This window comes from Vombatus ursinus, unplaced genomic scaffold (genome assembly GCF_900497805.2).
Source record: "Vombatus ursinus unplaced genomic scaffold, bare-nosed wombat genome assembly UNPS02009205.1, whole genome shotgun sequence".
NCBI lineage: Eukaryota > Metazoa > Chordata > Mammalia > Diprotodontia > Vombatidae > Vombatus > Vombatus ursinus.
In genome coordinates this window covers 53,494,206-53,512,062 of record NW_020948983.1, presented here as the reverse complement: position 1 = coordinate 53,512,062, position 17,857 = coordinate 53,494,206, and the positions used below count along the sequence as shown (strand labels likewise).

At 40.7% G+C, this 17,857-nt stretch overlaps 1 protein-coding gene across 1 annotated transcript in view; it reads left to right on the top strand.

Annotated features, from left to right (window-relative positions):
• Nucleotides 1-17,857, top strand: part of DAPK2 (death associated protein kinase 2) — a 187,077-nt gene that overhangs the window by 167,610 nt on the left and 1,610 nt on the right. Inside the window, exons 10-11 of the mRNA XM_027851777.1 lie at nt 10,232-10,321; nt 10,456-10,539. Coding sequence (XP_027707578.1) covers nt 10,232-10,321; nt 10,456-10,539 — 174 coding nt within the window. The remainder of the gene's footprint in view (nt 1-10,231; nt 10,322-10,455; nt 10,540-17,857) is intronic.

The window sequence follows — 17,857 nt, the reverse complement described above, 5'->3', positions numbered from 1 at the left end:
TACCACTATATGCACTAAAAGCAGCAAGGCAGGTCAATAAGCATTTATTAAGCACTTACTGTGTGCCAGGCACTGTACTACAGTCTGGAGATACAAAGAAAGGCAAAACAACAGTCCTCACACTCAGGGAGCTCACCTTCTAATGGGAGACACTTACATATGTATGCGAGATGTATATAGTGTACATTTGAGGTAACTTTGGAAGGAAGACACTGCGTGGGACCAGAACCAGGCTTCTTGCAGAAGCTGGGAGTTGAGCTGAGCCTTGAGGGAAGCCAGGAGTCAGACATGAGGAGGGAGTACATTTCGAGCATGGGGACAAGCTCTGAAAAGGTCCCAGGACAGGAGATGGAGTATCTTATGGGAGGAACTAGCCAGAAGGCCAGTGTGTCACTGGATGGTAGAGACTGAGTTGGGGAGTAAAGTGTGGGGCCCCATTTTACTGGTCTATAAGATGAGGTTAGGAAGGAAATAGTGGGTTAAGTAATATTTGGCCCTTATCTTTTCCTTCATACTTGTTCCTTGAACTAGCTCATAGTCCCAAAGTTCAGCAGAGGACCAGACCTAAGAAGGTAAAAGTCTCCTCTCCTTGCTCATAGGGACCTGTAGTTCTCCCTGATCTGAGAATTTCACAGTAAATTTTGTGATTCACAACCTTGGGAATCATTGTAATAAATGGTGCCTTGAGACAACGTGATATACTGGGGCTAGTGAGAGATGAATCCAGAGTCAGGAGAGCAGGGTTTCAATCCTGACCCTGGGCAAATCAAGTCACTTCTCTCCAGGACCTTTGTCTGTAAAATGGGGCAATAATACCTCCATTACCTACTTCACAGGTCTGTTTATGAGGAAAGTGTCTTGTAAACCTTAAGGTTCAATGTACTACTTAATAACTATTTGTTGATTGATTATCTAAATGTGAGCTATCATGATTTTTGCCTTCATGACCTGACATAATGACCATATTATCTAGAGGTCTGATGCGCTTATATCCCAGATAGAGTGGATCTTTCAATCAACTGTTAATTAGGTATCTAATATATGCAAGGCACTTTGTAGCATAGATTACTAAGGAAGTAAGATTTGCACATGGGAATACTGGCATCAATGCAAGGCAGTAGCTAAATGACAAGTGCCAAATGAGTCAGACAATAAGTGCTAGAACAGGAGTAATTCACCCAACAGAATTTTAATCCTGCTAAGTCCAGTGTAACTAACAACAAACCAAAAAACAAAAAAAAACAAAAAACTGATAGGGAACAGAATTTGAAACTTGGAAGAGATTACAGAGGCTATGGAGTCCAACCCATACTGAACAGGAATCACCTCTGGACCATCCCCAGTGGTCATCCAGCCTTTGTTTTAAGGCTTCAAGTAACAGGGAACCTGCTGCTTCCTGAAACAGCTCATTCTACCTTTGGATGGTGCTAATGATTAGGAAGATTTTCCTTACACAAGCATTAACCTGTCCCTCTAAAACCACTATCCATCTCTCTAATCCATCTCTCTAGACTTGCCCTCTGGTGCCAAGTAGAACAGAATCTACAGTACTCTCTTATATGTGACAGCCCTTCAAAGACTTACCTGATAATAATAGTTATGATATCTGATGTATATATGACATATTAGGGTTTGTAAAGTGCTTTGCAGATTCAGGGCTTAAAACTATACTAAGACTTTTGGGACACCCTGAGCTATTGCATCTGATCTTCACAGCAGCCCTGTGAGCCCTGCTCTTCCCCCTTCCCTCCTCACCCTCCCCCAAGTCTTCTTTTCTCCAAGCTAAATATCCCTCCTTTTTTCATCTAATCCTCATTTGGCATGATATTGAGACCTTCACTATCCTGTATGCCCTTCTCTGATGGTCTTCAGTTTATTCAGGAAGGATGCCTTTCCTAAAACATGGTACCCAGAACTGGTCATAACACTCTAGGTGTGATTTGACTAGAGTACAGCACAATTTTGTTGTTGCTCAGTCATTTCAGTCATGATCCCATTTGGAGTTTTCTTGGCAGTGATACTGGAGTGGTTCGCCATCCCCTTCTCCAGCTCATTTTACAGATGGGAAAACCAAGGTAAACAGGGTTAAGTGACTTGCCCAGGGTCAGGCTGGATTTGAACTTAAAAAGATGAGTCTCTCCACTCTAGATCCTCTGTCTCAAAACCCAAAGTTATTTCTACTGCTCTCTGCTGCTCTGAGAGACAATACAATCTTATGGAAAGAATCCTGGACTTGGAGACAAGAAAGACCCGGGTTCAAATCATGCCTCTGAAAGTTACTACTTGGATAACCATGGGCAAGTTTTGCTTAACTACAATGAACCACAGCGACCCCATCTGTCAAATGGGAATAATGTCGGTTATATCCTTAACTCAGAGGGTTGTTGTGGGGATCAAATGAGGTAATGTATGTAGGAACCAGTTACTCCCTAACCTCTCATTTTAAAAAGGAGGGAAACCATGACCCAGAAAGGTGAAGTCATTTTTCTAGGGTTACACAACTGCTTAACTATCTCATGACTCCCAGTCAACAGTATGCTAGTATATGTTTAACAACCATCTCTGAAAAAAAAATGTAAGTAAGACACACTTTTAAGATTAATTTCCATTATTAACATTTTTCTGTCACTTTCTTAAGTCTACACAATCAACAAAGCAATCAATCAAACCTTGATTTGTGGTGTCTGCCGATTTCTAAGGCATAAATTCTCACACTGAAAAATTAACAGTTGTGCAAGCTGGCTTCAGCTCCCAGACCAGAGGTAGATTGGAATTTAGTTTGGTTTTGTCCTTCATTGGTAGAATTGCCCCCGATGTGGTCACACGGAAGCACCGGTGACATCTTTACCATTTCACAAGGAATAACCTTCCGCCACATCGGATGATCACAATTATGAACTAAATAATCTTGAGCTCTGAAGCACATGGGGCCTTGGAACAGATTGCTGTCTTTCAGAAAACTTGGAGGAGATAAGATGGAAGTCTCTTTGACTCATTGGTCATCAAGAACTCCCAAGTGGGTGAGCTGAAGAAGGCCTCTGCCTGAAGCCTGAAGGATTCAAAAAACAATGTGGAGTGAATAGCTGGAAAGCTATTGTGTTCTCAGTACATCTCCTGGCAAGTAACACCTGCAGCTGAATGAGGGCAAAGATTATAGCACAGAAAGATGGAGGGTGCAGACTAGAAAGCTTCTCGCTGTCTTTCTTGAGATGGAAGAGCCTATTTGGAGTTAGGGTTGGTAGCCCTCTGACGGCTGCTTCCCTCTCTGAAATCACTGAAGACTTGTCACTTTCAGAAATGTTAAGGAAGAGCCTGTCCAAGCAGTGTTTGGTGTGTAAATGCCCTTGTGAAGAATTTTGTTTTTTAACTGTGACTCCTCAGTTTGTCTGCTGTATAAATTCTAATTTTCACATAGAGTCTTGTGTTATCTTTTCTTGAAGACAGACACACTTGTGAAATCCCAAATCTTATCTTAGCCATGAGTTTCAGTTCTCTCACCCTTTTCCAAGGACTGCTAATAAGCTTGAGTAGTCTGGTTGGAGTCTTCACCTTTCTCCCTGAACCCTGCTGGAGGTCTTAATGAGGGATGACAAGACCGTAAGACACAGGATTGAGTAGTGGGAGAGACAGGAGGAGATAGGGAGTAACCTTTCAAACCCTAGAATTGAAGTGGTTAGTGCTACACCATTTCTAAGTACAGCTTTCATTACTATGTTCAGATCTACCTTCCAAGGCAAAAATGTCAAAGTTAGCACTCAGGGATTTAAAAACAGGAGTGAGCAATTGACTGGAAGATGCCAGGAAGTCACTGATTTATATAATTCTCTCTCTCTCTCTCTCTCTCTCTCTCTCTCTCTCTCTCTCTCTCTTTCTCTCTCCCTCTCTCCCCCTCTCTCTCCCCCTTCCTCCTATGCCTCCCCTTCCTTCCCTCCCTCTCCCCCCTCCACTAGCCCCCTCTCCCAACTCAGCAGATATCCCTTCATAAAAATAATTTAGCGATTCCCTGATTCCTCACTTAAGTGAAGAGCTCCAACAGTGGATGCAGAATGTCCTTAATACCTTACATGGTAGTAAGCCTGCCAGCCCTCTTCTGGTGAGAATTTATTGGAATTTTGCAGATCAACCAGGGATTTTGCTGTGGGGATGTACTAAAGGAGTACAGAACCTCTCAGAATGGAAAAACCAAGCTGCTGGCTCTGGTTCTTCCAAAGAAGGAAGCAAAAAAAGGATGACACGAAGGTTTCTCCATCCCACTCATTCCCCCACCCCTGCCAGAATTTCTCCCAGAACTCCTTTCCCCACTAATCAAAGATTTCTTTGGCTTTTTATGGTGCCCTAGTAAGGTACAAACATCCCATGATCAGGACAAAAGGGACCTGAGTGACTAAGGTAGAGATTGCTACAGATCTCTTCTCTGTGCCTTTTTTTAATATTGATAAATATAAAACATTTGATATTGATTTTGATGTTGATAAATTTTAACTAGGTAAGCTTCCTAGTGACATTTATATGCCACTTTTAAGGTTTGCAGAAATCTTCACAATGTTATCTCATATGGTTCTCACATCAGCCCTGGTTGTTGTTGAGTTGTTTCAGTCATTTCCAACTCTCCATGACCCTATTTGGGATTTTCTTAGCAAAGGTACTGGAGTGGTTTGCCATTTCCTTCTCCAATTCATTTTATAGATGAGGAAACTGAGGCAAACAGAGTTAAGTGACTTGTCCAGGGTCATACAGTCTAAGGCCAGATTTGAATTCAGGTCCTCCTGACACCAGCACCATCACTCTATCCACTACACCCCTTAATTGCCCCATCAAACCTGGGAGGTAGGTACTATTATTATCTCCACTTTACCACTGAGAAAATAGGCAAATAGGTTAAGTGACTAGCCCAAGGTCACACAGCTAGTAAGTATCTGAGGCAGGATTTTAACTCGGGTCTTCCTGTCTGAAGGCCGTATGCACTATGTGCCAGGCACCAGGGATACAAATGCAATGCCTGGTATTGCCAGGCCAGGACCATACAGTCTAAAACTATGATTCCTCAAGGTGCTTAGAAGCCATCTAGCTTTCTTTGTGTCCTCTTTTGCCAGAAGAATGGAGGAATGACCTTGGGTTCTGTCCATGGCAAGGAACAGCAGACAGGGGCAGTTAGGTGGTGCAGTAGAAAGAGCACCAGCCCTGGAGTCAGGAGGACCTGACTTCAAATCTCACCTCAGACACATAACACTTACTAGCTGTGTGACCCTGGGCAAGTCACTTAACTCCAACTGCCTCGCCAAAAAAAAAGAAAAAAAAAGGGGGGGGGGAAATAAAAGGGGAATAAATAGTCCCTGTTCTTAAGGAGATGATTTTATTTGTCCTGGCCTGACCAGGGGTTTAGATTGATGCTGTCTAAGCTCCCACAGGTACAGTGTAAGTAGGGCTGGTCAAGCCACAGGAGGAAAGTCCTGGCAGATAAGTCTCAATTGATGAGGTATCAGAAGCAGGAGGTAGTAGGTTATACAGAGCGAAAAAGATCAGTTGGTGGAATAATAAACACAAAATGCAAACTAAATGGGGCCGTGACAGGAGGTGTATCTGGGGTGGGCGATGCATTGATGATGAGATCAGAGGCATGTAGGAGACATGAACTGTGATTGGGCAAGAATTCAGAGAAACCAGGTAAAGAACACCCTCCCTGGGCTTCAGTTTCCTCATCCACAAAGTGAGTTTTGGACGAAATAGCCTTGGAGCCCCTTCCATTTCTAAGGTCTATGATTCAATGAGCCTGAAGTCCGAGTTTGAGCAACCATCATGTACACGATGTGTCGTTGTTAAAGTGGGCACACACCTTTTAATCCTGGTTCTGCCACGCAAACCTTTACTCTCCTTGTCTGAGAAATGAGCTTCAGATGTGGACAATTCCCAACCATAAGCGTGATTTCCTTCAATTAATCAGCCAACAGTGACTTTTTAAGGGAGCTGCTGTCAAAAGGGGTCCATAACACAAAGAAAGACTAAGAAATGCTCATCTCCCAGGCTAATTATTGAGCATAGAAAGATGAAAATAAAATATTCCCTGCCCTCAAGAAGCTTACATTCCTTTATGGGAAACAACTGTATCTGAGCTGCTGTTACCTGTAAGACCTTGGCCTAGTCACAGCCTCTCTGGACTTGGTTGTAAGTGGTAAGACAGTATATCATGTGATACTAAATGGAGTAATCCTCATATGGGCAAGGCTTTCTGGAAGAGGTGAGACATGAGCAGGGCCTTGAAGGATGTAAAGGGTTTGGGTGGGAGTGGGTGAACTGGAAGTAAGTTATGGATACTATAGTGAGCATGGCCTTCCCTATAGGGAAGGTAGGTCTTTCCTGTGGTCTTTCCTTTCCCCGAGTATTCCTTGGTTTATTGCATTGTCTTCCTTGGATTTTTATTTCCCTTTCTCCACTAAATTTTTTATCATGGAATCTTAAGAGTTAGAAAGGAGCTCAGAGGTCATCTGATCTAATTGATGTCTTATTACATCCATGATGAGTGATCATTGTTTCAATTTGAAGATTTCCAGGAATCGGTAGCTCACTACCTGTCAAGGCAGCCCATTTCACTTTTGGACAACTAATTATTAGGCAGGTTTTTTTTTTCTTATATCAATCTAAAAATACATCTCTTCAAGTCTACTCCTTATTCCTAATTATGCAATCTGGTGAAACAAATCTCATCCGTCTTCTACATCATAGCTCTTCAAATTCTTGGAAATATCTATTATATTCTCTCCGCTCTCCATCCCCTCCCCATCTTGATTTGTTTTTTCTTTCCAGTCTAAGTGTATCCTGCAACTAATCCTTATACGGCATAGTTTTGCGTCCCCTTACCATTTTACTTACTCTCCTCTGGACATGTTCCAACTTACAGGTTTTGTTGTTGTTCTCATTGGCTCAGACTTGTGATCTCATCAATGCTGAAAGCTCCTGGGGAAGAACTTGTAGGCATCTGTGTAGTCCAGTGGATAGTATTGGACCTGGAGTCAGGAACACCTGACTTCAAATCCCACCTCAGAAACTTACTAGCCATGTGGCCCTGTGCAAGTCACATCACCTCCTGTCTGCCTCAGTTTCCTTAACTGTAAAATGGGGACAATAATAGCACTTAGATCTCAGAGTTGTTGTGAAGATCAAATGAGATAATATTGTGAAGTACTTGGGAAAGCTTAAAGTGCTATATAAATGCGAGCTGTTATGACCAGTTCAGGTTGGCATTTCTCTGAAATTTGCTTTCTTGTTTCCCTGGGGGCTCTGGAAAGTTAGGTGATTATCACACAGATAATATGTGTCAGGCAGGGCTTTGAACCTAGGTTTTTCTGACTCTAAAGTCAGCTCCTTGTTGACTACACTCTTTTTGTTGTTTGGTCATTTCCCGTCATGTTTGACTTATTTTTTTTTTCTTTTTTGGTGAGGCAATCGGGGTTAAGTGACTTACCCAGGGTCACACAGCTAGTAAGTGTCAAGTATCTGAAGCCAGATTTGAACTCAGGTCCTCCTGACTCCAAGGCTGGAGTTCTATCCACTGTGCCACCTCGCTGATGTCTGACTTTTTAACCCCCATTTGGGGTTTTCTTGCCAAGATACTGGAGTGCTTTGCCATTTCCTTTTCCTGTTCATTTTACAGATGAGGAACTGATACAAACGGGGTTAAGCGACTTGTCCAGGGTCACACAGCTAGTGTAAGTGTCACTCACAAAGTGATTTGAACTCACAAAGATGAGTGTTACTGACTCCAGGCCTATTGCTCTATAAACTGAGCCACCCAGCTGCACCCCCACATGGCACGTAGTAGGTGCTTAATAAATGCTTATTGACTGATTATGAACACTAAGGCACGATAGAAACATGAGTCATTGTTGTTATTATTATCATTACTATTATTTTTTCCTGGAGATATTCATGCTTTTGTATCTCTGTTCAGCTTTTTCAGTTAACCACAACATAGAGGGGTGAACTTCAGAAATTCTCCCCTGTTCTCTTCAGTGTCTCTATAAAGGAAAATCTAGGGTCATAGGATGGATGGATGGATGAATGAATGAATGAAAAAACATTTATTAAGCACTTAATTTATGCAGCGCACTGCTCACATAGGTGGCTCAGTGGATAGAGTGTCAGGCCTGACATTAGGAAGACTCATTTTCCTGAGTTCAAATCTGACCTCAGACACTTACTAGATGTGTGACCCTGGGCAAGTCACTTAACCCTGTTTACCTCAGTTTCCTCATCTGTAAAATGAATTGGAGAAGAAAATGGCAAACCACTCTAGTATCTTTGCCAAAAAACAAACAAACCAACCTAAATGGGGTCACAGCGAGTCGGGCACAACTGAAAAGAGTGAAGAGGCTTTCAAGTGCTGGGAGTGCAAAGACAGACCCTGCCGTCAAGGAGCCCACATTCTCATAGGGTCATGGATGTAAATTATATTCTATTGTATTCTGGAAGGGACCTTAGAGGTCACTTAGACCAGCCTCCTCGCTTGACAAATGAAGAATTGAAGCCCAGAAAAGTTAAGACCGAGGTATGAAGTAGCAGAACCAGGATTTTAATTCAGATCCTCTGACCCCAAATTTGTGCCATGATGTTTTCCCACCACCCCCCTCTTATTGGCCCTCCAAAAGAAAGCAACACTTACACTTCTTTCCTGTCCACTCCCCCACTTCCCAGTGAAGCCTTGTGTTAGAGAAACTCTTAAATATCAGCCAACTGTGGGGGCTCCCTGAGAAGGTGACTGTGACCTATAAGGCACAGTTGGGGAAGCCTCAGAGTTGTACGTTTTCATTACAGTCGGCCCACTAGCCAGATTGTCCACAGCATCAAGGGCCTCCCCAAAGAAAGGACTCTTCAGGGATACATGGCAGGGACCTTCTGCTAAATGATGCCAATCTATCATTCTGATTGTTTCCCTACTGTGTACCCAGTTCTATGCTGGGATGAAGGGGAGTGGGAGGAGGAAAGAAGAGAAACGAGAGAAACAATAGTCTCTGACCTTAAGGGGCTTGTAGACTAGAAAGAGAGATAAGATTTATCCCTACGAAATAAGCAGAAAGCCACATGGAATAATATATTGTGTTGAACTGAGTTGCAGGCTAGCATAGTTTATGACATCATAGAGTTGAGATTTTAAGGGGCTTTAAAAATTACCTAGACCAAGGGTTCTTAACTTGGTCTTGATAGACCTCTAAGATACTGGTAGACAGATTTCCGGAGGTACTTAAACTTGGATGAAAAATACATTTTTACCTCAATATAATTGGTTTCCTTTGTAATCCTATGCATTTTATTTCATGAATTTAAACCTATTATTCTGAGAAGGGGATCAGAGGCTTCCCCAGACTGCCAAAGTTAGGGTAAATGACACACAAAAATGGTCAAGGATCCCCGGTCTAGACTAACCTCCTCACTGTACAGATGAGTATACCGTACATCCTGGAATAGTCGGGCCTGGAGGACGTGATGAGATTTAAAGCATCATGGGACTATAGATTTAGAGCTGCAAAGGGCCTCAGAGGCCTGCTAGTACAATATTCCTTTTGACAGATGAGAAAACTGAGGCCTAGAGAAGCTCAAGTTCATGCTATGGAGCAGAGCCAAGATTGGTTCCAAATCTGCTACTTTGACTTGGAGCAAAGTATTTTTAAAGATAGCCAAAATACCATAGGCTTGAGCTCCATCCTGCTCCCTTCAGATGGTGCCCAGGTTCCCATTACATTTGAATACTGAGAGACAACACACCTATTTGAGTATGCTCCCTCTGCCATTGGTCATGTTTTTCTTTCCTGACCATACTATAGATCTTGTGGCATTATGCAAATCCTGTCAACTGACCCTTGCCCACACTATGATGCTGAAATCTCACTCTGCTATCCTCCCCATCCCTCAGGAGCAGCTGGGATTTTGCCAGCCCCAGTGGAGCCTGGAGCAGGGAGGCTCTGTCTGTGTTTTCTTCCAGTACGGTAATAATAGATCAGCCAGAGGAGCAAGGACATATCACCTTCACAGCTGACAAATTTGAAACTGGATTGCTTCACCATCAAACTCACACTCTGAGCCCCTGGTGAACCCAGGAAATACAAGAATTGGGCAATGCAATCTTACTATGCAACCCCAGCACAAATCAGTGTATCTTAGTTCTGGGGGTTTGAAGGGCAGGGAAAGAGAACCTTGAAAAATGTCCAGGAATAACCACAGTTTGTTTTTTGTCTTACAGCCAGTGGATAATAGGCAAGCCATGGTCCGGAGGGAATCGGTTGTCAACTTGGAAAATTTCAAAAAGCAGTATGTCCGGAGGCGGTGGAAGGTATGCAGGCCGGTGGGCTTCACCCAGAGTTTTGGTGGCAGGAAAGGGTATCATCTGAGAGATTTCTGTCGGGCTCTAAATTACTTTCTCCTCACAATTTGTTTTTCTGTGTGTGTTTTCTCTGTCGGCCCTAGCTTTCATTTAGCATCATCTCACTGTGTAACCACCTTACCCGTTCCCTGATGAAAAAGGTCCATTTGAAGGAGGAAAAAGATTTGGTATGTATTCATTTCCTTCAGGCTTTTATTGAGTGGTGGCTCTGTGCTGGGCCCGGTGTATACGCAAATAAAGCAAAAAACAAAACAAAACAAAAAACCCAGCTCTTGCCTTCAAAGAGTTTACATTTGGGGGGAGGGGGGAGGGTGGGTAAGCAACAACATTGAAACAGACAAGTAAATAAATACGAAATATAATTTAAGGAAGAAGAAAGCATTAACTGTTAGAGGGAATCATGAAAGGCTTCGCATGGGAGATGGCATCTGAGTTGCACCTTGGAATTCAAGGATTCTAAAAGTCATTGAGTTGAGGAGAGAGCTGATTCTCGGCATATGAAATGGCCTGAGCAAAAGCAGATGGGGGATGGAGTGCCGAGTTTAGTGAGGTTCATTAGCAGTTAAAGTCGATCAACAGATTAAAAGTTTTATTTTGGCCAAAGTCAGGTTAATGAAGGGGGTATAAGATAGTAAGAGAGAATTGTGTAATTGATGTCAGGAGCAGGAGTATCCATAGCTAGAACTTTTGGAGTATTTGTATTATTTATCATTGTCTTTATTTTTATTCTTTGGACTTCTGCTAACTGGAGGGGTGAGGGGGAGCGGGGAAATGGGACATATCACATAAGCATCCCAGATATCAAAAGGAAGAAATTCTAGGATTAAAAGTTCCCCCATAGAACAACTAGATAATATAATGTTTGTTCTACCAGTATTAATAAGTGTTAGGACAGGCAACTAGTATTAAGTAACCACATTTAAAGGGCATAGTATTGATTTTTCCAGGAGTATTTAGGTTATAGACCCCTTTGGAAGTCTGGTGAAACCTATAGATCACTTCTCAGATGATATTTTTAAGTGCATAAAATAAATTCCATAGGAATACAAGGGAAACCAATTTTATTGAAATGGAATTATTTAAAAATGTTTTTAAAGTTCATAGACCCCAGTTTAAGAACCCCTGACTTAAGTTGTTGAGTCAGTTTTCAATTGTGTCTGATTCTTCGTGACCCCATTTGGGATTTTCTTGGCAAAGATACTAGAATGCTTTGCCATTCCCTTCTCCTACTCATTTTACAAATGAGGACCTGAGGCAAACAGGGTTAAGTGACTTGCCCAGGGTCACACAGCTAATAAGTGTCTGAGGCCAGATTTGAACTCAGGAAGATGAGTCTTCCTGATTCCAAGGCCAGTGCTTCAGCCACTGCACCACTTAGCTGCCCTGACCTAAGCAGAAGGACCTTTAGGAGAAGCCATCTCCATCTTACCCAGAGTCTTATTTTATTGGTCTAAAGGTTCACATTTGTATATTTGACTTGGCCATGTGGTAAGTTTCCAGGACATTGCCATCTAAATAACCTTGTGTGATTCATTTCAGCTTCTGGAGTCTCATTTTCCTCTGCTGTAAAAAGGAGAGGTCTTAGACTTCAGGATTCCTAAGTTCCACTCCAGCTTTAATTCACATTTGTTAGAGATGTTTTAGAAGGAATTCCAGGTCAGAGGCAAGTTATATTAAATGGTCTTTGAAAGTGACTTCCTACTCATAGATTCTTTGATAAATCTTATTTTAGGATAATTAAGTTTTACCCAAGCTTTCATTTTTACTCTTTGTTCAATTCGTATTGGAAATAGGCTATTAAGCAAAGTTGAATTTTTTTTAGTTGCCTCATTATCTTATTTTGTTTTCAATATTTGACAAACACACAAAAAATAATATTTCCATGTACAAAGTAGAATGGTAAAAAGGATTATATGTGAGAATGTGAATGTCTATTACTACAGCTTGCTTCTTAAAAATAAAATAAATTCAAAATGTTATTTTCAAAGCTGTCCTGCTATCTGTTTCCTTTTGAACTTCCTTCTATAATCTTTTGTGCATTTAAAAAAAATTGCTTCAATTGTCCTCTTTTCTTTCTTTTCCTTTTTTTTGTTTGATAACTCTGCACTACCCCTCTAGCCTTCCTCCCCAAATAAAAAAAAAAGAAAAACATATGAATTGTTTTATGATTGTTATTATACTGCTTGAGTCTTAGGATCATAGATTTAAAGGATCTTAAAGAGTCAGAGTTCACTTAGTTCAAGGTGATAGTAGGCCTAGATTTCTGATTGGCCCAGTTCAGGGACAAGACTGTGTGAAAACACCAGCCTTCCATGGCACTATGGATCATAAGCCACATTTGACTTATCTGGTGCCACAGATTCAATTATCATCTTTATACTGTTGATTTAAAGATCTGCTTTTCTAGCTGTAACCTCTCTGTTGAACTGTAGTGTCTCTTCTCTAATTACCTATTGTATATCTTGAATTGGAGGCCCTATAGACATCTTAAACTCAACATGTCCAAAACTAAATTTATTTTCTCCCCAGCCCCCAACATTCCTCTCTTCCTTACTTTCTTACTGTTCCTGAGGGCACCACTATTCTCCTAATCACCAAGTTTTCAAACCTAGGGGTCTTCCTCTACTACTCACTCTCTCTTACTCCCCATGTCCAGTCTTGTCGATTTCACCTTTATCATATCTCTGGAATATGATTCCTTCTCGCCTCTGATACTCCCACAAGAAGTAGTTCCATGCTTGGATTATTTCAGTAGCCTGCTGGTTGGTCACCCTGCCACAAGTTTCTCCCCATCCAGTCCATCCTCCATTCAGCTATCAAATTAGTCTTCTTAAAGTGCGGTTTTGATCCTGTCATCCCCCTAGTCAATAAATTAAGTTGCTTACTGTCGCCTCCAGGATCAAACATAAAATACCCTGTTTGCTGTTCAAAGCCCTTTCAGATCTGGACCCTTCTTATTTTTCCAGGCTTCTTATGCTTTGTATTACCCCCTTGCCTCCCCTCTGACCATGTATTCTTATATCCAATGACACTGGCTCCCTTGCTGTTTCTCAAAACACTCTTTTCTCTTGAATCTTGGCACTTTTACTGACTGTCCTTCATGCCTGGCATTCTCTCCCTACTCATTTCCACCTCCAGGCTTCCCGGGCTTCTTTCAAATCCCAGCTAAAATCCTGGCTTATACAAGAAGCCTTTCCCAGTGCCCCTTAATTCTAGTGCCTTCACTGCATTGATTATCTCTACTTTTACTTTATCCTGTATTTATCTTGTTTGTACATAATTGTTTGTATTTATCCCCCCACCCCCTGCATTAGACTGTGAGTTCCTTGAGAGCAGGGTCTGTCTTTTACTTTTTTAAGTTTTATCCCCAGTGTTTGGTATGTAGTAGGTGCTTAATGAAGACTGACTTGTAGGCCTATGGTGCTGAGAGATTGCCAGTGCTGAGAGATTGCCAGAGTTTAACTGAAAAGAGTTTATATTTTCCTAGATCATTGACATTCCTCAGGCATTTCTAAATATCCATCTTCCTGTCCAGTCACCCTGCACAGTTAGCCTCTGGGACTTCCCATCCATTGCAGATGTTGATGGGTTCTCAGAAATGTGTTTATCCAGTTTTTCTAGATTGTATTTTTCCCCCCAAACAAATAGAATAATAATAGACTAATTTGTTTGGAAGCTTTAAATAAGGCCATCTCAACCCACTTCTTTCTCATTCTCAGAGTGAAGTTTTCCTGAACTGGTACCTTCTTTTTAAGAACTTTGCATTATATTAAAATGTACCAGCTTGATATTAATGAGACTAAATGAGTTTAACCCAAGTGAAAATACAGTTGAATTAAGGTTCCAGTATGGGTCCTCTGTCCCTTGTTCAGCCATTTTGTTGTTGTTCAGTTATGTCTGACTCTCCATGACCCCATTTGGAGTTTGCTTGGCAAAGATACTGGACTGGTTTGCCATTTCCTTCTCCAACTCATTTTACAGATGAGGAAACTGAGGCAAACAGAGTTAAGTGACTTGCCCAGGATCACACAGCTAGTAACTCAGAAGCCTCATTTGAACTCAGGTCTTCCTGTCTCCAGGCCTGGCACTTTATCCACTGCACCACCTAGCCATGCAGAAGCCAAAATAAAATATTTTGGTATGTTTCTCTCCTAAACATGGTTTTCAAGGAGCTCTCTTCATTCATTCATTCATTCATTCATTCATTCATTCATTCATTTATTTATTCATTCATTCATTCATTCATTTATTCATTTATTTATTTATTTATTCATTCATTCATTTATTTATTTATTTATTTATTTATATATCAACAATCACTTCCATATGCTTTTGAGTTTAAAATTTTTCTGCCCCTCCCTCCCCAAGATAGTTCACAATCTGATATAGGCTATACATATACATTCCTATTAAACATATTTTCACATTAGTGATGTTGTAAGAATTAGCACCAATAGGAGGAACCACCAGAAAGAGGAAACAAAACTCAAGAGAAGAGAAAAAAAAATAGCAAATAGTATACTTCGATCTCCATTCAAATTCCATAATTCTTTCTTTGGATGTGGATAGCATTTTCCATCATGAGGCCTTTGGAGATGTCTTAGATCCTTGTATTGCTGGGAAGGGTTAAGTTTATCAATATTAGTCATTGCACAACGCAGCTGTTGTTGTGTACAATGTTCTCTTGGTTCTGCTCACTTCACTCAGCATCAGACCATACAAGTCTTTCCAGGTTTTTCTGAAGTCAGTCTGTTCATCATTTCTTATATAGCACAATAGTATTCTATCACATTCATATACCACAACTTGCTCAGCCATTCCCCAATTGATGGGCATCCTCTCAATTTCCAATTCTTTGCCACCACAAAAAGAGCTGCTATGAATATTTTTGTACATGTGGGTCCTTTTCCCATTTGTATGATCCCTTTGAGATATAGCCCTAGAAGTGCTATTGCTGGGTCAAAGGGTATGCACATTTTTTACAGCCCTTTGGGCATAGTTCCAAATTGCTCTCCAGAATGGTTGGATTATTTTACAACTCCACCAACAATGCATTAGTGTTCCAGTTTTCCCACATCTTCTCCAACATTTATCATTTTCTTGTTTTGTCATCTTGGCCAATATGATAGGTGTGATATGGGTACCTCAGAGTTGTTTTGATTTGCATTTCTTTAATCAGTAGTGATGCAGAGCATTTTTTCATATGACTGTAGATGGCTTTAATTTCTCCATCTGAGAACTACCTGTTCATATCCTTTGACCATTTATCAATTGGGGAATGACTTGTATTATTATAAATTTGACTTAATTCTTTATTTTAGAAATGAGGCTCTTATCAGAGAGACTGGTTGTAAAAATTCTTTCCCAATTTTCTGCCTTCCTTCTAATCTTAGTTGCATTGGCTTTGTTTGTGCAGAAACTTTTCAATTTAATGTAATCAAAGTTATCCATTTTGCTTTTCATAATGTTCTCTATCTCCTGTTTGGTCATGAATTCTTCTGTTGTCCATAGATCTGATAGGTCAAACAACTTCCATAGATCTGATAGGTAATGGTATCAGCCTTTATATCTAAATCATGAACCCATTTTGACTTTATTTTGGTATATGGTGTGAGATTTTAATCAATGCCTAGTTTCTGCCATATTCTTTTCCAGTTTTCCCAGCAGTTTTTTTCTTTTTTCTTTTTTCTTTTCTTTTTTTTGGCTAGTCATTGGGGTTAAGTGACTTGCCCAGGATCACACAGCTACTAAGTGTTATGTGTCTGAGGCCGGATTTGAACTCAGGTCCTACTGAATTCAGGGCCGGTGCTCTATCCACTGTGCCACCTAGCTGCCTCCCAGCAGTTTTTTTCAGAGTGGGTTCTTATCCCAGAAGCTGTGGTCTTTGGGTTTATCAAATAATAGATTACTATAGTCAAGGAGCTATTTTTTTAAAAAATTATTAAAAAATAGTTTTAAAGAATCCTTGAGAGAAAAATGCATTGTAACTTTTTTCAAAGATTCAGACGTGAGCCCAGTTAAGAAACATAGTCCTATTATCTATTCTCTAAATTTCTAGCTATCCTGGGCTGGGCATTTGGACTTAATGGTGTTCTCAAATCAATATGCTCAGTGGCTCACCATTCCTACATTAGAGAGGAACCCGGTGGCTTGGTCATGGCTGTTTGCCAGTTAAGTTGGGAACAGACTGAGTTAAGTTGCTAAGTTTTAGCATCTGAGAAAGTCAAACAACTTCTTTTGATTTTCACTTTGGTGTAAGTAAATAACACCAATCAATCAGCAAGCATTTATTCTGTACCTACTATGTGTCAGGCACTGGGGATACAGAAACAGAAGTAAGACAATTCCTGCCCTCAAGGAACTTGAGATCAGGAAGACACAACATGTTCACAGATAAAAAAAATTGTAGTTTACATACAAGATAAATACACAATGATGAGGAGGGAATATTAACAATGGGGGGAATTCACTGTTGATGGAGGTGGAAGAGTGATCTTGAACCCCAGTGGAGTTCTAAGAAGTAGAGATGGAGAGAGCATTCCAAGCATGGCAAATGGTGGGTGCAGAGGTAGAGAGGCCAGAGATAGACCTTCCCAAACCATTGTTGTTCACAAGACGTCCTTCAAATATGTTGTCATTTGAGAGACCTAAAGGCTACAAAGGGTGGCGTGTCTGATGCTTACTGACAAAAAGCAAATGGTCTACAGTAATAACAAAACAAAAAAAAGAGAGGAGCCAAGATACCCCATTTTAGTTCCAGCTGCTCTGTGGCCTTTGAAAAGTTATTGTCAGGGGAGGGAGGGGGAGAAATATTTAAAACTCAAAAGCTTATGGAAGTAATTGTTGATAAATCAAAATAAATTAATTAAAAACAAACAAACAATAAAAGGTTATGGAAGATTAAAAAAGAAAGAAAGAGAGAGAGAGAGGATTCTAGACAAAACACAAATCACCAAATGAAACAAGGCACAGTAAAGATTTTTTTTTAGTCTTCCCTGACCTAATTAGAGCAAATGTTTGAAAATGAAAAAAAGAAAAGAAAAGTTACTATCTTTGCGCTGCGGTTTCCTCATCTGTAAAATGGGAAGATTGGAGGAGCTGGATTCTAAAGGCTTTTCTAGCTCCTAAAAAAAAAATCTTGATTCTGTTCGTCCCATATCAGAGCATATCAAGGCATGTGATCAAAAGGTCATGGTTCTTAATTAAGATTTAATATCATACAACAACCTTAAGGACAGGTTCGGCAAACCTAGCAGCCCATGAACACTGTTCCCAACTGTTTCTACATTTATTCACGTTGTAGCAACCATGAGACATGAGACAGCACGAGACAGCAGCAAGCAGCAGTAACTAGACAGAACATAGCATTTGTTCACCCCAGTTGTAATTTTAATTTTAATCAGCATTCTGACTTACCTACTTACTTCTTGATTTCTTTAAGGTGTCACACACACACACACACACACACACACACACACACACACA